The sequence below is a fragment of the Anolis carolinensis genome, unplaced genomic scaffold, assembly GCF_035594765.1.
Source record: "Anolis carolinensis isolate JA03-04 unplaced genomic scaffold, rAnoCar3.1.pri scaffold_10, whole genome shotgun sequence".
Taxonomy (NCBI): domain Eukaryota; kingdom Metazoa; phylum Chordata; class Lepidosauria; order Squamata; family Dactyloidae; genus Anolis; species Anolis carolinensis.
The window spans coordinates 19,779,217-19,802,121 of record NW_026943821.1 but is presented as its reverse complement, the minus strand read 5'-3'; the positions used below and the strand labels follow the sequence as shown (position 1 = coordinate 19,802,121).

Here is a 22,905-nt window from a genome sequence, read left to right as displayed (position 1 = left end):
AATAATAATAATATAATAATAATATTAACTTTATTCTTATACCCCGTCCCATCTCCCCAAAGGGACTCGGGGCGGCTTACATGGGGCCTTGCCCAACACAACAATATAACAAAAACAGCAAAACAATAAAACAAATATCCCAACAATAAAACATCAGCATCAATAAAACAGTCATAAAAAACCAACATCTATATATATAAATGAGTGATGGCATCACGGCGACCAACAAAACAACAAAACTACAGGCCCCCCAACCTCGAAATTTGACAACACAACCCATCATCCACGCCTCTAGGTTGATACAACAAAAAGAAAAGAAAAGTAAAGTCCTAATTAGAGGGAGAGGAATAATGGTTTTTATCCAATTGCTGCCAGTTAGAGGACTAATCTCTGCCCACTTGGTCTCCTAGCAACCCACTCAGCCCAGGGGCCAAAGTGTAGAATATTTCAGAATCGGGGAAAGGTAGTTTCACAGCTAAAATAGTCAATAAAGTGCTAATATAATATAACACTAATACTCTACTGTATATTATTACTATTGTTGTTGTTGTTATAATTATGTATATCCTGCTTTCATCTCTTGATTGAGACACAAAATGGCTGATAACATCACAAACAGTGCAATTTAAAATCCAATTACAGTATGTACCGTTTTTTCAAAACACTGAAACCTAAAAAAGTATTTGCTGTCGAATGTCATGCACAGAGGCAAAAAGTGCACTCTGTGCATGCTTTAAACATAAAAGTGTTAGAACAGGAAAACCTTGGGGTGCATCTATGTAGTAGTCACTTTAATTGACTTGGTTCAATACTACGGGATCATGGAGGCTGTAGTTTGACAAGATCTTGAGTCTTTTCTGCCAAGAACGCTTATGCTTCACCAATCTACAAATCCCAGGATTGCATAGCATTGAGTTCTGGCCATTAAATGAGAGATGATGTGACACCTGGATAGGGCTCCATGGTCAAGTGGGTTTCAAACCGTGGTCTCCCAAAGTCATGGAGTTCCCCCCAAATGGGTCCCACAAATCCTCTGTCGATTCTACTTACCAAAATAAAAGTAGTAAAAAGGTAAAGGTTTCCCCTGACGTTAAGTCCAGTCGTGACCGACTCTGGGAGTTGGTGCTCATCTCCATTTCTAGGCCGAAGAGCCGGCATTGTCCATAGACATCTCCAAGGTCATATGGCCGGCATGACTGCATGGAGCGCAAAAATAAAATCTAAAAGTGGGCTGTTGCAATTATTAGAAAGGCCTCCATTCTTTGCTTGGGTTACAGAGAGCAGACTGCTTCATTTCCCCTGTGAATCTTTCCAAAAAGGATCAAGTGTACAACTTGCGCATCCTTCCAGATGCTGTTTGTTGGACTGTAGGTCCCATCCGTCCAAACCTTTGAAGCAGGAGGATGGGGGTAGTTTGAAGGGATCAACCTCTCTTGTTCAAACAGCATTGTTTTCCTCTTAAGGTGTGTCTACACTGCAGACTGAATGCAGTTTGACCCTTTTTGAACTGTCACGGCTCCATGCTGTGGAATCCTGGGCATTGTACTTAGGTCAGAACTTTCCAAACGTTTCATGTTGGTGACAGGCATCATTTTGCGACACAGTAATTCCGTGTTATTAGCAAACCAGAGGTTAAACTAACCCCTTATAAGAAGGGATATGGACACTGTAAGAATGAGATAACATAGATCAGATAAGATCTATGTTATATAAGATAGATAAGATCTATGTTAGATAGATAGATAGATAGATAGATAGATAGATAGATAGGGAGCCCTGGTGGTGAAGTGTGTTAAAGCACTGAGCTGCTGAACTTGTAGACCGAAAGGTCCCAGGTTCAAATCCCGGGAGCGGAATGAGCGCCCGCTGTTAGCTCCAGCTTCTGCCAACCTAGCAATTCGAAAACATGCCAATGTGAGTAGATCAATAGGTACCGCTCCGGTGGGAAGGTAAGGGCGCTCCATGCCGTCATGCCAGCCACATGACCTTGGAGGTGTCTACGGACAATGCCGGCTCTTCGGCTTAGAAATGGAGATGAGCACCAACCCCTAGAGTGTGAGTAGATCAATAGGTACCGCTCCGGTGGGAAGGTAACGGCGCTCCATGCCGTCATGCCGGCCACATGACCTTGGAGGTGTCTACGGACAACGGCGGCTCTTCGGCTTAGAAATGGAAATCAACACCAACCCCCAGAGTCACACATGACTGGACTTAACGTCAGGGGAAAACCTTTACCTTAAACATAGATCATGAAAACCTTTCATTTATATTTGCAAAATATGACTTATTGTTTCTTTTGCACAATTTCTTATGTTTGCGCCACACACCAACACACAAATGTGTTATGACACACAGCTTGGAAAGCTCTGGAGTAGGTCTTTGGTCTTCTCTGCTCAAGAGGGACGGTGCTACACTAAATTACAACTCCCATAGCAGTAGAAGTGGCGTCAAACTGCATTCCTTCTGCAATGTAGAGGCACCATACCTATTGTGTGAATTGCACCGCTCTGCCACACTCTGGAGGCAATGCTTTCCCAACCCGAGCCGCATTGAGATGCTCAGCAAGTGCATCTCGGCCGGTCTCTCCCTGCAGCGGCTGTGCAAGTGGGTCAATGGTGCCTGCAGTGTGGGCCTTCCTTCCTTCCTTGCCTTCCTTCCAGACACTCCCCTCTTCCCTTCCTTGGTACCGGATTCAGGAGGCGCTCCTTTTGCATGTCTGCAGTGCCATCTGCCGGATACTGGGAGAACTGGCCACAGAGTTTGCTCTTGGCATGAGCTCTCAAGGGAGGCTGGCCAAAGCTCTGGATGGGAGGACCACCAACAAGTACCTAATAATAATAATAATAATAATAATAATAATAATAATAATAATAATAATAATAATAATAATAATAATCAAACCAGTTCAAGAAAACATGCTGGATTTCATATCACAAAACCACAAGTCGAACACTTCCCAAGTGTCTAGGACTGTGTGATGTATTTTCGGATGATGCACGCAGATCCCAGTAGGGTGGCCTTTTGCAGTTGACAGATCGTAATTTTGTCAATGTCGATTGTTTCCAAATGCCGGCTGAGATCTTTTGGCACGGCACCCAATGTGCCGATCACCACCGGGACCACCTGCACTGGTTTCTGCCAGAGTCTTTGAAGTTCAATCCTGAGGTCCTGACAGCGGCTGAGTTTTTCCTGTTGTTTTTCGTCAATGCGACTGTCACCTGGGATGGCAACATCAATGATCCAAACCTTTTTCTTTTCCACAACTGTGATGTCTGGTGTGTTGTGTTCCAGAACTTTGTCAGTCTGGATTTGGAAGTCCCACAGTATCATTTTCCATGACCATTGCAGGTTTGTGATCCCACCAGTTCTTTGCTGCTGGGAGGTGGTACTTGAGGCATAAGTTCCAATGGATCATTTGGGCCACATAGTTGTGCCTCTGTTTGTAGTCTGTCTGTGTGATTTTCTTACAGCAGCTGAGGATATGATCCATGGTTTTGTCAGTTTCCTTGCACAGTCTGCATTTTGGGTCATCAGTTGATTTTTCGATCTTGGCCTTAACTGCCTTTGTCCTGATGGCTTGCTCCTGGGCTGCAAGGATCAGGCCTTCTGTCTCCTTCTTCAGGGTCCCATTCGTGAGCCAGAGCCAGGTCTTCTCCTTATTAGCTTTTCCTTCAATTTTGTCAAGGAACTTTCCATGCAATGTTTTGTTGGGCCAGCTGTCAGCTCTAGTTTGTAGTGCGGTTTTCTTATACTGATTTTTTGTCTGCTGTGCTTTGAGGAGTTTCTGATTTTTGACTTCAAAGCAGGTTCTTCACTTTGCTTTACATATTCTGCCAGGGCATGTTTATTATTATTATTATTATTATTATTATTATTATTATTATTATTATTATTATTTTATTATGACACAGCAAACAAGATAGATATGCTGGATTTCATATCACAAAATCACAAGTCGAACACTTCCCAAGTGTCTAGGAATGTGTGATGTATTATTATTATTATTATTATTATTATTATTATCATCATCATCATCATCATCATCATCTGGAGAAAATCAAGATGTTTGCAGGTTTCGACCCTTGGTTTCCTCCTTGGCTTGCTTTTGGATTCTGCTGAATTTCAGAAACTCATTTTGATGAGGTAGTTGCCATTTTCAGTCTGTGCGTCAGAATAAAAACAAAGTGCCAGCTGCTCTCTCCCTTATGCATTCCCTGCTCGCACAGCTCTTTCATGTTGCTTGTGTCTGGAGAAGAAGAAGGAGCATTGATTCAGTGTCAGGAAGGATTGGGATTGCAATCTAGGAACATCTGGAGGGCTGCACAATCCCACTGCATTCTGTTTTGCAAACATGGCATTAAAACCATGCCATGACTTTGCATTTCAAGGTTTTGTTTTTTTTTAACTTCCGGTGGTTTTGCACCCAAGGCCACTCCTCTTTGAGCCTTTGTATATTCTGTGTATTCCTGCTGAGCCAGGAAGCGATGCCTCCCTGCCAAGATGCTGTTTATGGGAGGAGAGTTCTTTGCCTTTTTAGGGAGCGTCTCCTTTTTTTTTTTTTTTTTGCATTGGCAGAAGGCCTCATACGCCTTATTTAGGAGCCCTCCTTCTGATGCTGTGTCATGTTACTTGGGTTTCATGGGAAAGGAAAAACCGTTACTCATCATTATCAGGAAACTATCTTGTAAATGGGCAGACTGTCCCGAGAGACATCTCTGTCTGTATCAAGCTCAGGAATGACTCAGCTCAAGGATGGAAAAAAGCCATAGCATCACAGATCGGGGGATCCCAAAGGCCATCTAGTCCAACCCTGTTCTGTGCAGGAATCCACAGAGAAAGCATCCAATCCATTTTCTGTTTCAAAGTTCCAAAAAATCGGAGTTCACCATCCACCGATGAGGTCCCTTCCTGCTCTCAGACAATAAGCTCTTCCTAATGTTTAGATGGAGCTCCCGGTGGCACAGCGTGTTAAAACACTGAGGTGCTGAACTTGCAGACCAAAAGGTCGCAGGTTCGAATCTGCGGAGCGGAGTGAGCACCTGCTGTTAGCCCCAGCTTCTTCCAACCTAGCAGTTCAAAAACATGCAAATGTGAGTAGATCAATAGGTACCGCGGGAAGGTAATGGCGCTCCATGCAGTCATGCCAGCCACATGACCTTGGAGGTGTCTACGGATAACGCTGGCTCTTCAGCTTAGAAATGGAGATGAGCACCAACCCCCAGAGTCAGACAGAACTGGACTTATCGTCAGGGGAAACCTTTACCTATTATTGTTTAATTGTGTTGTACTTCCTTTGAAATAAGTTGTTCTACTCCAGAAACTACATTTTTTTAGCTGCCGCAAACTATGTAGAATTGGTGATATTCAATGAGATATTCATTGAAAAACGAGAGCAAAATGTGCTGCAGGATGACCTTCTCAAAATAATAATAATAATAATAATAATAATAATAATAATAATAATAATAATAATAATAATAATAATAATTTTGTGATATGAAATCCAGCATATCTATCTTGTTTGCTGTGTCATAATAAAATAATAATAATAATAATAATAATAATAATAATAATAATAATAATAATAATGTCTATTGTTTCCAAATGCCGGCTGAGATCTTTTGGCACGGATACGAAATCTAGCATATCTATCTTGTTTGCTGTGTCATACAATGTAGTTGTGTCAATAATAATAATAATAATAACTTTATTTTTATACCCTGCTTCCATCTCCCTGAAGGGATTTGGGGCGGCTTACATGGGGCCAAGCCCAAATGGTTACAGACATAGTAATATAAACATATCAATATAAAACAGATCAATAAACATAATAAAATAACATTAAGAGAAAACCTGAGGAAATTCATTAAAAAATATCACAGGGTTTTTGTGTGTTTTCCGGGCTGTATAGCCACGTTCCAGAAGTATTCTCTCTTGACGTTTCGCCCACATCTGTTTAGGACTGAAAAAAACCCTCTTCGACTTATACTCGGGTGAGAATCCTGGTGGGCTTATATTCAGATTGGCTTATACTCAAGTATATATGGTATATTTATTATTTTTCTCTATTATCATTGGTATTGTTACATTTATTATTTTACTCTATTAATTATTACATTATTTTACTGCATTTATTGTTATTACATTTATTATTTCACTCTATTATTATTAAAAGGATACATAAGCACATTTACATTGAAGAAGATGAAAATAATGATTTAATCAGAGTTGAACAGTCATATCTTAAATTACAGTTCGATGTAAAGATTCAAAAACATTTAAACTACTGATGCCTCAATTAATGTAATTTTATTGGTATCTCGGCTTATACTGGAGTCAATGTTTCCCCAAGTTTTTATATGGTAAAATTAGGTGCCTCGACTTATATTCAGGTCGGCTTATACTTGAGTATACAGTAGAGTCTCACTTATCCAACACTCGCTTATCCAACATTCTGGATTATCCAACGCATTTTTGTAGTCAATGTTTTCAATATATCGTGATATTTTGGTGCTAAATTCATAAATACAGTAATTACTACATAGCATTTTTCTGTCAAATGTGTTGTATAACGTAATGTTTTGGTGCTTAATTTGTAAAATCATAACCTAATTTGATGTTTAATAGGCTTTTCCTTAATCTCTCCTTATTATCCAACATATTCACTTATCCAACGTTCTGCCAGCCCGTTTACGTTGGATAAGTGAGACTCTACAGTATATGGTATATAGGAAATGACATTTATAACCCAAGAACAAACATCATGTTTCATAGTGTTTGTGGATTTGATGATTGTTTTTAGTTAAACGGCTAGATCCTTTTCAATATGTATTGCTTCCAAGCTATCCCCTCTCAAAGTATCTCCTCTGGATTGTTTTCTCTGAATGTCTTTCTTGGAACAGCTTGTGTTAAAAGCAAATAATCCAACAGTCCTTTAAAAGCAGAATATCATAAGGATTTATGGAAGAAGGAACATATCCATAGGGTGGTCCTTTTGTAGAAAAAGGGTGTACAGCGATTGTTGCTGTTCTAATATTATAATAATAATGTCAGGCATTTATATCCCGGTTTCTGAGTTTATCTTCCTCCGTGTACCAGTGGAAACATCCTTTCAAAATGGGCAAAAAGGAGCCCTCGGTGTCAGGCTGGGTCTTGACTGCAACCACGGAGAACAATGGCGCCCTGTCTGCGCTCCCGTCCTTTGCCAAGGGTTCCCAGTGGCGCCGCTGCCCCAAAGGAAACCATGAAGGAAGGGACAAAAGTGGCAATGTTTCTCATTCTGGCTCTGGGAGATTGGCACGAAGAGCGTTAACGGATCTGGCGTCTCTCTGCCCGGAAAACAAGGGGTGCTTCCACACCGAAGAATGAATGCGGTTTGGCACTACTTTTAATTGTCGTGGCACAATGCGATGGAATCAAGACCTTATAAAACTACAGCTCCCAGGATTCCATAGCATTGAACCGTGGCAATTAAAGTGGCCACAAACTACACTAATTTGCAGACTAGGTGCCAAACTGTGTCATTGATGTGGGGTTGTCTGTTTGGGCTTTTTTTTTTCCCGTGTCAGGAGCAACCGGAGTTGCTTCTGGAGTGAGAGAATTGGCCATCTGCAAGGATGTTGCCCAGGGGACGCCCGGATGTTTTGATGTTTTAACATCCTTGTGGGAGGCTTCTCTCATGTCCCCGCATAGAGCTGGAGCTGATAGAGGGAGCTCATCCGCGCTCTCCCCGGGTGGGATTCGAACCTGGCAGCCTTCAGGTCAGCAACCCAACCTTCAAGTCACGAGGCTTTATCCCCTAGGCCATCAGAGGCTCCTTTGTTTGGGCTGAAATAATAAAAACAGGAAGGGCTCTGCTGAATTTTGATAGCAAAATGCTTGCAATTAATTGATGGTGTTGTAGAATCTAATAAATACAGAACGGATGTCTTACATTCATGAAAAACATGCATATGTAGATGCAAAAAACCATTATACCAGCCCAATCCTACTTAGCATGCAGTATTAATGCAGTTTGGTGCTACTTGAACTGCTGTGGCTCAATGCCATGGAGTCCTGGGAGTTGTAGTTTGCAATCTATGTCAGAGAAGGCTTGTGAAACTGTAAATTCCAGGATGACAAGCATTGAGCAAGGACAGTTGTAGTAATAGTAATAGTAGAAGTACTAGTATAATAATAATAATAATAATAATAATAATAATAATATTTTTTCATGTCAGGAGCGACTTGAGTTGCTTCTGGTGTGAGAGAATTGGCCGTCTGCAAGGACGTTGCCCAGGGGATGCCCGGATGTTTTGATGTTTTTACCATCCTTGTGGGACACTTCTCTCATATCTCCGCATGGAGCTGGAGCTGATAGAGGGAGCTCATCCGCGCTCTCCCCAAGTTGGATTCGAACCGGCAATCTTCAGGTCAGCAGCCCAACCTTCAAGTCACAAGGCTTTAACCCACTATGCCATCGGAGGCTCCTAATAATAATAATAATAATAATAATAATAATAATAATAATTATTATTATTATTATTTATCAACTTATCCTTTTGGTGTTGATCTGTATTAATCTTCCAGAGTAGATGCGTGAGTCAATCCTTCATGTCAAGTAGTTGTAATGGTAATACAGTAGAGTCTCACTTATTGAACACTCGCTTATCCAACATTTTGGATTATCCAAAGCATTTTTGTAGTCAATGTTTTCAATAAAACGTGATATTTTGGTGCTAAATTCGTAAATACAGTAATTACAACATAACATTACTGTGTATTGACCTGCTTTTTCTGTCAAATTTGTTGTATAACATGATGTTCTGGTGCTTAATTTGTAAAATTATAACCTAATTTTATGTTTAATAGGCTTTTCCTTAATCCCTCCTTATTATCCAACATATCCGCTTATCCAACGTTCTGCCGGCCCGTTTATGTTGGATAAGTGAGACTCTACTGTAATAATAATTTATTCATTTATTTATTACCCACCTCTCCTTGTGATGTCAATCTGCATTAATCTTCCATAGTAGATAAGTGAGCCCATCCTTTGTGGCAAGTAATAGTGGTAATAATAATAACAATAATAATAATAATTATTATTTATTTAGTACCATCTTCTCCTTGTGATGTTAATCTGCATTAATCGTACATATATATGCCTTCCTTCATGGCAACGTGTTGCTTTGTGAACTTGACAGGCGCTTCCCAAGGCGAAGTGGCCGCTTTGTCGGCTCTCTCTCTGTCTCTCTCTTCCAAGCCAGTGGGCTTTCCGACAGGTTTGGGAATGGAAATCTAAGAGCGTGACGTTTCTTTCGTCCCTTGAAAGCGGAGGGAGGGAGAGGCGGCTGGCCTGAAGTCAGCTCGTTTCATCACTTTTGCCGGACGGAGGGACGGACGCCAGGGAGAGATGCTTGAGTCACTCTCCTTCTTTTAGGAATCTGACGCCTCCATTTCGGAGACGGTTCAGGGGTCCCCTTTTGCCTCCTGAGACGGATGAGAGAAGGAGCCTTTCACGGACAGCGAGTCATTTATTCTCTGTGCGTCCCTTCTTGGCTCTGGCTTCTCTGGGCCCGGGATGCTGTGATGCCAACGCTTTCTGCTCCAAGAGCACGGATTCCAGGAGATCCGTGGAGCTGGGCCCATGCCCCTCTTGTATGGCATTTCCTTGCCCCACGCGGTGCTACTATTTGGCCACATTTTTGGAGTGGCCGGCTTCTGGTTCTGGGCGCTCCGGAAGAACCCGCGAGGTACCTTTATTTCTTTCTTTCTGTGGCAAAGGGCTTTTCCACCCTTCCCTTCCTCCTGACCTTGTTTGGAGCCAAAACAGCGCCTGGTTTGATAAGTGGAGGCTGGGGACAGACGGGGAGGTGCTGCAACGCACGCAAAACATTGAGCACTTTTTCTAATGCAGTGCAAACAGCCTTTGGTTATAAATGGAGAACGAGTGGAGAGGGTGGCCAGTTTGAAGTTCCTGGGTGCTATTGTTAAGGAGGACCTGACCTGTGACTGCATTGTTTAAGAGGGCCCAGTAGAGATTGTATTATCCGAGACATTTAAGGAACCAACAATTGAATGAAAAACTGTTGGTGACTTTTCATCGGTGTGCTATAGTGAGTGTTCTAACCTATTGCATCTGCTTATGGTTTGCCAATTGTACAGAGTCAGGTAGGATGATGTTCCCAGGGATGACCACTTCTGCCCAGAGAATTATTGGTCTTTCAGTGGAGCCTCATTGTTCAGGGGTAGTATATCTAAATGGGGAGCAACTAGAGCTCTTGCTTTCATTATTTGGCTTGCCATGTTTCTGGGTATTTCAAGGTCGCCACCTTACTTTCTAGTCCAAGGGTGGGCTTCCTACCAGACACTAATAATCAGTTTTCATGAAGTTATATCTAGGGTTATGTGAAAATGGGCTCAGGCTAATTGGAATAAACTCTTTCCTCAATGTTATCAGATGTATTTAGAAAATCCCCCCAGTCACTATTAGCTCATGCTCGATTAATCTTGATTACATTTATTTGAATGAACCTGAAATGCATTGCAATAATAATGGTAATAATAATAATAATAATAATAATAATAATATTAATAATAATAGGACCTCAAGATTGAACTTCAAAGACTCAGGCATATTATATTATATTATTTATAATAATTATTGAATAATAATTAATATTCAAAGACTCTGGCAGAAACCAGTACAGGTGGTCCCGGTAGCGATCAGCACATTGGGTGCCGTGCCAAAAGATCTCAGCCGGCATTTGGAAACAATAGGCATTGACAAAATTACGGTCTACCAACTGCAAAAGGCCACCCTACTGGGATCTGCGTGCATCATCCGAAAATACATCACACAGTCCTAGACACTTGGGAAGTGTTCGACTTGTGATTTTGTGATACGAAATCCAGCATATCTATCTTGTTTGCTGTGTCATACAATGTTGTTGTGTCAATAATAATAATACATTCTACTATTAGTCCTAAACTAATAATAGTTTAGGACTAATACACTAAACACTTCGGAAGTGTTCGACTTGTGATTTTGTGATACGAAATCCAGCATATATAGATCTCATTTGCTGTGTCGTACTATGTCTTTGTGTCAATAATAATAATAATAATTTTTGTTTACTACCCACCTCTTCCTCTGCATCGAGGAACACACTGTAGTAGCCATGCTGCTTCATAAAAACGAATGAAGCCAGAAGCATAAAACTATATAATACGATTTTTATTCCTGGGTTATAAATGTCATTTTGTAATTGGTTCTATTGTAAAAACTTGGGAAAAGTTTATTAAAGTGCAAAAACTTTGTTTGTGCGGGATTTCCTGCAGGACATTTAGCTCTAGTTTTTCAATGATTATCTCATTGAGTCTCAACCCATTCAAGATAGTTATGGCAGCCACACTGACTACTTTCAAAGCAAGTACCACATAATTAAACAGGAAATAACACTTTCAAATCAGGAACAGAAAATGCACATTATGTTACATAGTGTAATGTTATTAAAAAGATAAAGATTTCCCCTGATGTTAAGTCCAGTCATGTCTGACTCTGGGGGTTGGTGCTCATCTCCATTTCTAAGCCGAAGAGCCGGCGTTGTCCGTAGACACCTCCAAGGTCATGTGGCCAGCATGACTGCACAGAGCACCATTACCTTCCTGCCGGAGCAGTACCTATTGATCTACTCACATTTGCATGTTTTTGAACTGATAGGTTGGCAGGAGCTGGAGCTAACAGCGGGCGCTCCCGCCGCTCCCGGGGTTTGAACCTGGGACCTTTCGGTCTCCAGCTCAGTGCTTTAACGCACTTTGTCATTGTTATTTGTTATTAAACCCAAGTGAAATTCCATACAAAATGTGCCTGTTTTTGAGTTCTCCAGAACACTCCCTTGCTTTTCCTGATGAAGAGCTCTGTACAGCTTGAAAGCTTGCACACTTTTTGAACTTTTTTTGGATCCAGTAAAGGTAATGTTGACCTGTGTAGTTTTGTGCAAGAGGAGATGTGGGAGGTATAAATCTCAGTCTCTGCACTTTGCTCTTGCCCTTTTACCGTCTCGCTCTCACTCCATAATTTGGGTTTTCTCTTTGGAGCTGCTCCCTCCTAATACCCCCTCAGTCCAGACTCTCAGGCCAGTCCAGGCCACTGATATTTTGCTGTTTTTGCTTTGCTGTTTCTGTCCCTGGCCTTGTCTTGGCCAGGAATGCCAGGCGGTTGATTGGTTATGTCGTGGGCCGGCGAGGGGGGATGCGGGGGAATGGGTGGGCTTTGCTGGGCGGCCCAGTGATGGCGGCGGCGGGGCTGAAGGCACTTGGGTGCAACAGGTTGCTTATCAGCAGAAGGACGCTGCGAAATAGATTAACCAGTTGGAGATAAGCCGGCAAGGCCACTGTGGCCGAGAAGGAGCCGGGGACGTATTATTAGCTCAAGGGAGTTGGTGGCAAAGCGTGGGAAGGGGGAAGGGGTGGTAATCGCATTAGAGCCACTGGGAGGGAGACGGTGCGAATTCTCCGTCTCTAGAACTATCGGAGTTGGTTCTGGATGGCAATGGAGGAAACCGGGACCTGAAGTTTCCTGCTAGCCTTGGGTCTTAGTGTCACAAGGTGGAGAGCATCTGACCCAGCTGAAAAAAGAAATCCAGAAAAAGTTATATTTAGTAGGAGGAGAAACGGAAGAGAGGCACGATACAGCCATCCAGTTATCTCTGTGGTTGCATTCCACGTTGTCGCCTCTCCTAAGGAAGCAGCCAGGATTCAGTTGTGCCGTTGATGGGAGATATATATATATACAACTGATGAAGATGCTTCCAGCCCGGCACGAAAGCAAAGTGGAAAGAACGCTCCATTGTTCTTCAAAGGGATTGTGTCAGACGGTAGTGTGACTCGCACTTGATGCCAGAGCCAGAGAAGGAGAATCGGGCCAGAGAAGGTTGCCCCAACATCCCATTTTCAGGAAAGATTTACTTGGCATTTCTTGACTGACACATACAACTTTTTGCTGCATGAAGATACTACTTCTAGGTCTTGCTGGATACTTAGGAGCACTTTGGACAACTTAGAGTTAAAGGAAACCACCGAAAGCTGGGAGAAGTGCTATTTTGTTTTCCGTCTCGGCTCTCTTTAGTAGTTGTGAGCTGTCCCAGTGTGTCCTAGATTTGGTTGCTCAACTTGGAAGACTGGAAACACCTCTCTCTTGGTCACTGCTGTTGAACCATCTCTTCTTGTAAAAATACTTGTATGTGCAACTTAATGCTTCTTCTTGGAGCACCCAGGTGACCGACCTTAGGAAGAGTGATTCGAAATATTGCAGCGACTCGTTCAAAACATTGCAGTGACTCGAAAAGGCCTACCTGAAAAATTCCGGATAACCACACTCTCAAATTCTGGAATGGGATAACAACACAGTCCTTCTCCCATCCTTCCTTCCCTTGTGGATCAGAGGACCTTTGCTGCCTGCCAACCTTGAAGGCAGGAATCTTCTGGGAAGTTTGCACAGCTTGCAGGGACTTTTTTTCTTTTGAGCGATGCTCTGAAAGGAGGAGCGAGGTCTCGAAAGGAGGAAGTTGTGGGAGGAAGACGGCCTCCGCATGGGGCTGGGAGACCACGTTGACACTTGTGCTTCACGGGAGAAGGAGAAGAACCCGGAAGGTGGAAGGGGAGCGCCGTCACCGCCAGCATTACCACCTTGCCCGGCCTTAGCGGGCTCCCAGGAGACCATGTGGCACCTCTTCAGAGCCGAGAGGGACCTCAACGCCCACCTGGTCTGCCAGATGTGTTGCATTGGTTAGTACGGGCCCAATATCTTCCTCCTTGGTGGCATCATGGAGGAGAGAAGGGAGGGAATCCTCGCCGGATCTTGGCATAGTTGCTTTGGAGCAAGCGATGCTGAGATCAACTTTCTTGGTAGTGCAATACAATTGGATCATTATGCTTTTTCTTTGGGTGCACATACACACCACTTTAACTGCAATGGCTCAATGTTGTTGTTATTATTACATTTATACTCTGCTTTTTCTCTCTACAAGGAGACTCAAAACAGCTTACATTAAAAGCATTCTAGCATAGGAGCCCCGGTGGCGAAGTGTGTTAAAGCACTGAGCTGCTGAACTTGCAGACCGAAAGGTCCCAGGTTCAAAACCCGGGAGCGGCGGGAGCGGCCGCTGTTAGCTCCAGCTCCTGCCAACCTAGCATTTTGAAAACATGCAAATGTGTGTAGATTAATAGGTACCGCTCCGGCGGGAAGGTAAGGGCGCACAACTTTTGTATGGCTGCTTCGGGGATACCGAGTGCCATTTACAAAGGAAGAACGTATGTATTTATGTATGTTTACGTGCTTTGTGGGGACCCCAGTGGCACAGTGTGTTAAAGCGCTGAGCTGCTGAACTTGCTGGCCAAAAGGTCAGCAGTTCGAATCCGAGAGACAGGGTGAGCTCCTGCTGTTGCCAATTTAACAGTTTGAAAACATGCAAATGTGAGTAGATCAATAGGTACCGCCCCGGCGGGAAGGTAAGGGCGCTCCATGCCGTCATGCTGGCCACATGACCTTGGAGGTGTCTACGGACAACGCCGGCTCTTCGGCTTAGAAATGGAGATGAGCACCAACCCCCAGAGTCAGACATGACTGGACTTAACGTCAGGGGAAACCTTTACGTTTTAGCATAATTTAACGCATATATACAAACATTAAAACAGAATTAAGCATGGGTTGCTGTGAGTCTTTCAGGTTGTATGGCCATGTTCCAGAAGCCTTCTCTCCTGACGTTTCACCCAAATCTGTGGCAGGCATCCTCAGAGGTTGTGACATATCTCACAACCTCTGAGGATGCCTGCCACAGATGTGGGTGAAACATCAGGCAAGAAAGCTTCTGGAACATGGCCATACAACCTGAAAGACTCACCGCAAACCCAGTGATTCCGGGCATGAAAGCCTTCGACAATATGTAGAATTAAATATTATTGGTATTTTAAAAAATCAGTTAAAATCCATAAAAACATATTCAAAACTAAAAAACACTGCAGTATTGAGCCATAGCAGTTAAGGTGGTGTCAGTGTGCTTTAATTCCACAGTGTAGATGTAGCTTTCGTCGCTTTCCTCTGACTCATGAATGGGAACGTCCATTGGCTTGTCCTACTTAACATTACAGCTTGTAGAGTTGCAAAACGGGTATTTATATATGTGCATTTGTTTATTTTGGTAAGTGACCACAATCCAAGAAGGCTACTGGAGACACCCTAAGATGGTTGCAGGGGGAAAAAAGGCCTTTGCTTTACTTGGTGCCCTATAGAGATCTCATTCATGATGGGATGGAGCAGAGGTGAAGGGACCCAAATAGACCCAGAACCTGGATGCAACCAAAGAGAAAGCTTTCTTGAAACAAAGGACAGTTGCATGACTGCAAATGTGGCTTCCACAGGTAGCAGTTTGTGCCCCTCTTAATTTATGGAAGTTAATTGGATTTGGTTTTGGATTTCTATGCCTTGGACTGAATCTGGAATTGATTTTTTTTTAATGTTGGTGGAGCTTCACAAGGAAAGAGTCACATCTGCTTTGGAGATCTGAGGATATCCATTTGAGTTGACCATTTGGGACTAGAAGGATCTTTGGTTTCCTTTGCAGCTGGTCCCATGTAAGACTTGTAAAGGATGTTTTACAGAACACGAAAATGCTGTCACTTGGCAGATACATTGGAAGACATGTGGGCTTGGATGTGAGATATGTGGCCTTCAGTTTATTCAAAGCACATAAGGTAAAGGTTTCTCCTGATGTTAAGTCCAGTCGTGTCCGACTCTGGGGGTTGGTGCTCATCTCCATTTCTAAGCCGAAGAGCCGGCGTTGTCCATAGACACCTCCAAGGTCATGTGGCCGGCATGACTGTATGGTGCGCCGTTACCTTGCCACCAGAGCAGTACCTATTGATCTACTCACATTGGCATGTTTTCAAACTGTTAAATTGGCAAAAGCTGGGGCTAACAGCAGGAGCTCACCCCACCTCTCGGATTCGAACTGCTGACCTTTTGGCCAGCAAGTTCAGCAGCTCAGCAATTCAACACACTGTGCCACTGGGGTCCCCACAAAACACATATACAGTAGAGTCTCACTTATCCAAGCTAAACGGGCTGGCAGAACCTTGGATAAGCGAATATCTTGGATAATAAGGAGGGATTAAGGAGAAGCCTATTAAACATCAAATTAGGTTATGACTTTACAAATTAAGCACCAAAACTTCATGTTATACAACAAATTTGACAGAAAAAGTAGTTCAATATGCAGTAATGTTATGTTGCAATTACTGTATTTACAAATTTAGCATCAAAATATCACGATATATTGAAAACATTGACTACAAAAATGGCTTGGATTATCCAGAGGCTTGGATAAGTGAGACTCTGCTGTACATACATAAATACATACATTCTTCCTTTGTAAATGGCACTCGGTCTCCCCGAAGCAGCCATACAAAAGTTGTGTTCCGTCCGTCAAATACATACGGTGTCAAAACGCATTTCTATAAAATAGATATTAAATACAGAGGACTGAGATTGAAACACAGGATGTGAGTTTAAAATTCATGCTTAAGATAAGCTGGAAAGGTTCTCAATCGAAGTATTTTGTCACTTGTAACTATTGCACAACTTTTTGGGAGAACGTTCTGAGAACTGCATTGTTCTTCTCTTTGGAAAGATGTCAACAATAATTATCTTGTCCGTAGAAAATTGTTGGGTGATCGCCGATACTGGAGGTCCTTGTTCCTCGCTTGTGTTTTAACTATCAGGACACTTAAGAAATCAGTACCCATCAATCAAAGGACGGGTCGAGGTTTCATTCAAGCAGAAGCCGTTTGCATCCAGAGCATCAGCTACACTGTGCTATGAATGCAGTTTGGCACCACTTTTTATTTTCTACGGCTCGGTGCTCCTGGAATCCTGGGAGTTGGAGTCTTATAAAGTCTTTGGCCTTCGCTGCCAAAGGAGAGATTATGAGGGTTAAAGACACCTTCTTGCGTCACGCAATCTGCTTTCGAGGGCTGGGCTTTCCTTATTCTCCAGGGAATTTGCGATGGAGAAGAGCGGGATGGAAGATGGCGGGAGCAGCGGGTTTCTGGGTGAGCTTTTGGAAACGGCAATGGCCAGTCCTGATTCAAGAGATGGTTTATTGCATGGTCCATTTTAAGCAAAGGCTGGATGGGCGTCTGTCGGGAGGGTTTGGATGGTGTCCTCCTCCTGGCAGGAGGGACTTAGATTGGGTTCTCCTTGGAAGTTTCCCAAATCTAGAGAAATATAGGCTGCCTAGGAGTTCAATGGTGTCTCTTCCTCTGGAGGTTTTTAATCAGAGGCTGAATGGCCATCTGTTGGGAGGGCTTGCATTGTGTCTTTCTGCCTGGCAGAAGGGTTTGGACTGGATAGCCCTTAGGGGTATTTTCCAGCTCTAGGACTGTATGATAAAAGAGATTGATCTAGTAAAGTAAGAGTCTCAATGGCCATCTGTCGGGAGGGTTTGGATGGTGTCATCCTTCTTGGCAGGAGGGACATATACTGGATGGCTTTTGGAGGTCTCTTCCAACTCTAGGTTTCTATGATAGATATACAGTAGAGTCTCACTTATCCAACACTTGCTTATCCAATGTTCTGGATTATCCAACGCATTTTTATAGTCAATGTTTTCAATACATTGTGATATTTTGGTGCTAAATTCGTAAATACAGTAATTACAACATAACATTACTGTATATTGAACTACTTTTTCTGTCAAATTTGTTGTATAACATGATGTTTTGGTGCTTAATTTGTAAGTTTAACCCGCTCCGCCACCGAGGGTTTCTCATTTGGAGGGTATGAATGTCTAAATTGGTTTCCTGCGAGAGTCCAGACTCGATGGCATATATCTGTGGGAGCATGGATGGCACTTATCTGGTGTTGATAAGGCCCGCGCATTGCGATCTGGTGACTAGCAGCAAAGACAGATATGAACATTCCCACAGCTGCATGGACTCCACTGAATAAAGATGAATGTCTGGGATTTCCTTCCTTGCTTCAAGGTTTTCTGAAAGATTTTGAAAGAGGTTTTTCTGCATTTAAAACATATATGTATGTGTGTGTGTAGGTGTGTGTATATATATATATACCGTCTATAATCGAGTATAAGCCGAGTGTGGTAGATTTCAGAAATAAAAAAAGATACCAATAAAATTACATTAATTGAGGCATCAGTAGGTTAAATGATTTTGAATATTTACATAAAGCTCTAAGATAAGACTGTCCAACTCTGATCCAATCATTATTCTCATCTTCTTCAATGTAAATGTGCTTACGTATTAATAATAATACTCTTTTAATAATAATAGAGTAAAATAATACATGTAATCATAATAAATACAGGAAAATAATACGTAATAATAAATAGAGTAAAATAATAAATGCAATATTAATAATAAAATCAGAGTGAAATAATAAATGTGTTATTAATAATAATTAAATAGAGTAAAATAAATGTAATAGTAGCAACAATAACAGAGAAAAATAATAAACGTAATAATACCAACAATAATAGAGAAAAATAATAAATGTACCATCTATTCTCGAGTATAAGCTGACCCAAATATAAGCCAACCAGGACCCTCACCAAGTATAAGCCAAGGGGGGCTTTTTCAGTCTTAAATTGGCAGTTGACTTTTTATTATTATATATGATACCAAAACGACACAGCGACATTCTAAAGATGGATGAGTTGTACTGGTATACGTGTAATTTTACGTTGACATTACATATATATCAAAGGACAATTCCTGTATGTGTGCCTTACAATGGAAACCTAATACGTAGGAGTTGTATAACCCAAAATGTTTGTTCTGAGCAGTCAACCATTCTGAACAATGGAGCTAGAGGAAGGAATTTAAAATATTAATATTAATAATACACAGTGCTATACTTTGCTGTTGGCTTATTTCAACTTAATTTTGGACATATAGCAACACTAAGATGGATGTATCATTGGATTTTCTTTGCAAAATTTGTTTGGAGAGGTTTTGCCTTTGTCTTCCTTTGGAGCTGAGAGAGTGTGACTCCCCGAAAGCCAACCAAAGGGTTTCCATAGCTTTTTTGGGAATTCGAACTCAAGACTCCAGACTTATAATCCAATGTTAAACGCAACACTGGGTGACTCTAATTTTATATTTCTTTTTGATGTGGATAGAGGAGAATGAAGCTTGTCTGTGGGACATTTTTGCCAAATACTTCTTCAGAGTAAAAACCCTCCCGAAATGCTCTCCATGTTGCCTCTGCTCGGTGCCCTTGAGCTGAGCCCCAGATCCTAAAATAGACCGTAAATCCCCCAAAGCCAATGAGCCAAAATGCAGTGGAAGAATAAGCTGCTAATTGTAAGGCATTGTTTTGGGGCACTTCTTAAAGGAAAGGAATACAATGCTTTCGTGCATCTGATCAAACAATAAAGCCAGAGATCACCGAGTGTTTGTACTCTACCAGCCCATCTGCACTGCACTGCAATTGCACTATGAACCTGTAGAGCCTGGGATCTGTAATTTGCAGAGTTCTTAAATGAACCTTTGGTTGGGCATGTCTTTCTGTTGTAGACTAACAAAGCTTCTTTTTCTTTTCTTGCTTGACAGATGAACGGGATCGGGTCCAGAAGAAGACCTTCACCAAATGGGTGAACAAGCACCTCATCAAAGTAAGTGGCGCATACTATGGAGCTGCTTGGCTTGACATTTAGGATATTTATTTATGTGTAGTATTTATATCCCACTTTCACTCTCTGTGACTTAAAGTGGATAAACATTAAAATAGAATTGCTGTATATACTCGAGTATAAACCTAGTTTTTCAGCCCCTTTTTTAAGACTGAAAAAGCCCCCCTCGGCTTATACTCGGGCGAGGGTCCTGGTTGGCTTATATTTGGGTCAGCTTATACTCGAGAATATATGGAACATTTATTATTTTTTCTCTGTTAGGAAGAACATTTTATTGATTAGCCCTTAGGCCATATCAAAGTACCAAGCCAAACGACCAGGCTCGAAAAGACCTGGATACATTCTATACAAATATTAAATAAAACACTTGTAACCATACAATAAATAAATACAGTAGAGTCTCACTTATCCAACGTAAACGGGCCGGTAGAATGTTGGATAAGCGAATATGTTGGATAATAAGGAGAGATTAAGGAAAAGCCTATTAAACATCAAATTAGGTTATGATTTTACAAATTAAGCACCAAAACATCATGTTATACAACAAATTTGACCGAAAAAGTAGTTCAATAAGCAGTAATGCTATGTAATAATTACTGTATTTACAAATTTAGCACCAAAATATCACGATGTATTGAAAACATTGACTACAAAAATGCGTTGGATAATCCAGAACGTTGGATAAGTGAGACTCTACTGTATAATAAAATTGAGTATGTACATCATATGTCATTGTCACCCCTACAGTTTACCCCAATGAGCCCCACATATGTGGATCTCAATCGTATTGTTTTGCTCAAGTACAGAGCCGTTTTATATTTAATTTTTGGATCTTGACCGCACATAAAGTACGTTGTTCTGATGTGCGATTCCCAGTGCATTGTCCATTTGATATATGGAACAAGAAACAAATCTCGCAAATTTTTCTCTATTATTATTGGTATTATTACATTTATTATTTTTCTCTATTATTGTTGCTACTATTACATTTATTTTACTCTATTATTATTATTATTATTATTATTATTATTATTATTATTATTATTATTATCTTATTATGACACAGCAAAAAAGATAGATATGCTGGATTTCGTTTCACAAAATCACAAGCCGAATACTTCCCAAGTGTCTTGGACTGTGTGATGTATTTTCGGATGATGCGCGCAGATCCCAGTAGGGTGGCCTTTTGCAGTTGGCAGATTGTGATTTTGTCAATGTCTATTATTTCCAAATGCCGGCTAATATTATTATTATTATTATTATTATTATTATTATTATTATTATTGCATTTATTATTTTACTCCCTTTATAATTACATGTATTATTTTCCTGTATTTATTATTACATGTATTATTTTACTCTATTTTTATTAAAAGGATACATAAGCACATTTACATTGAAGAAGATGAGAATGATGATTTGATCAGAGTTGGACAGTCTTATCTTAAATGTATTATTAATATATTTATTATTTTACTCTGTTATTATTATTATTATTATTATTGAATTTATTATTTTACTCTTTTTATTATTACATGTATTATTTTCCTGTATTTATTATTATTACATGTATTATTTTACTATATTATTATTAAAAGGATACATGAGCATATTTACATTGAAGAAGATGAGAATAATGATTTGATCAGAGTTGGACAGTCGTATCTTAAATTAATAATAATTATTAATATATTTATTATCTCACTCTGATATTATTATTATTATTATTATTATTATTATTATTATTGCATATAATATTTTACTCTATTTATTATTACATGTATTATTTTCCTGTATTTATTATTATTACATGTATTATTTTATTCTATTATTATTAAAGGGATACATAAGCATATTTACATTGAAGAAGATGAGAATAATAATTTGATCAGAGTTGGACAGTCTTATCTTAAATTAGAGTTTTATGTAAACATTCAAAAACATTTAACCTACTGATGCCTTAATTAATGTAATTTTATTGGTATCTATTTTTATTTCTGAAATTTACCACCCTCGGCTTATACTGGAGTCAATGTTTTCCCAGTTTTTTTTGTCGTAAAATTAGGTGCCTTGGCTTATATTCGGGTCGGCTTATACTCGAGCCCCAGTGGTGAAGTGTGTTAAAGCACTGAGCTGCTGAACTTGCAGACCCAAGTTCAGTTCATGCCTTGGTCAGGAAATGTAGTTTATTCAAGCCTCAAAATACTGTATTTATTCAAATCTAATGCTCACTTTTTTTGGCTAAATGGTTAAACCGCTGAGCTGCTGAACTTGCTGACTAGAAGGTTGGTGATTCAAATCTGGGGAGTGGAGTGAACTCCCGCTGTTAGCTCCAGCTTCTGCCAACCTAGCAGTTCAAAAACATGCAAATGTGAGTAGATCGATAGGTACCACTCTGGCAAAAAGGTAACAGCGCTCCATGCAGTCATGCCGGCCACATGACCTTGGAGGTGTCTACGGACAACGCCGGCGCTTCGGCTTAGAAATGGAGATGAGCACCAACCCCCAGAGTTGGACACGACTGGACTTAACGTCAGGGGAAACTTTTACCTTTTATATATGGTACTAGCTGTGCCCGGCCACGCGTTGCTGTGGTTAGGACTTAATTTTTCTTTTCTTTTTGTTGTATGAACGTAGAGGCGTGGATGAGAGGTTGTGCTGTCAATTTTCGAGGTTGTGGGACATTTAGTTTAGTTGTTTTGTCCGGTGCCGTGATTCCATTACCCTTTTATATATATAGATATATAGGCTGTTAAGAATTGTGGAAGTCCAAAACACCTGGAGGGCCAAAGTTTGCCCATACCTGAAATAACCTCATAAGCACTTCCTGAGAGCATTGTTCAATATTCCCTCTCTGTTTCCTTACAGGTGCGCAAGCACATCAACGACCTCTACGAAGACCTGCGGGATGGGCACAACCTCATTTCTCTGCTGGAAGTCCTTTCAGGGGTCCAGCTGGTAAGTTTCCAAGTGTTTTTCCTTATCCCGAAATCCAAAACTGGGGAAGGGGCGCTCCATGGATTGACTTAGTTGCAGGAAGAATGAGAACGAAGTCATTTGGAGCAAGTGATTCAGAAACGATAGTTTAGCTTTTCTATCTTTGGGTTGATGGCTCCTTGCAGAGCGACTCCTTCAGCATCTTGATGAGCTTCTTTCTTTCGGTTCAAAAACAAAGGTTTTGATATCACGGGAAGGGGTGGCTTCCTCCCGGCGTGAC

General features: G+C 41.1%; 1 protein-coding gene across 11 annotated transcripts in view; it reads left to right on the top strand.

Moving 5' to 3' along the window:
* The window catches only part of macf1 (microtubule actin crosslinking factor 1), a 319,723-nt gene that overhangs the window by 87,914 nt on the left and 208,904 nt on the right, over window positions 1-22,905 (top strand). For 9 of the 11 annotated variants that reach the window (XM_062962874.1, XM_062962875.1, XM_062962878.1 and 6 more), the window contains 2 exons: window positions 19,609-19,670; window positions 22,557-22,646. In XM_062962874.1, the coding sequence (XP_062818944.1) occupies window positions 19,609-19,670; window positions 22,557-22,646 (152 nt within the window). Of the gene's footprint in view, window positions 1-9,514; window positions 9,732-13,542; window positions 13,768-19,608; window positions 19,671-22,556; window positions 22,647-22,905 lie in introns of those variants that run through there. The other 2 variants (XM_062962869.1, XM_062962868.1) reach the window with 2 other exon arrangements.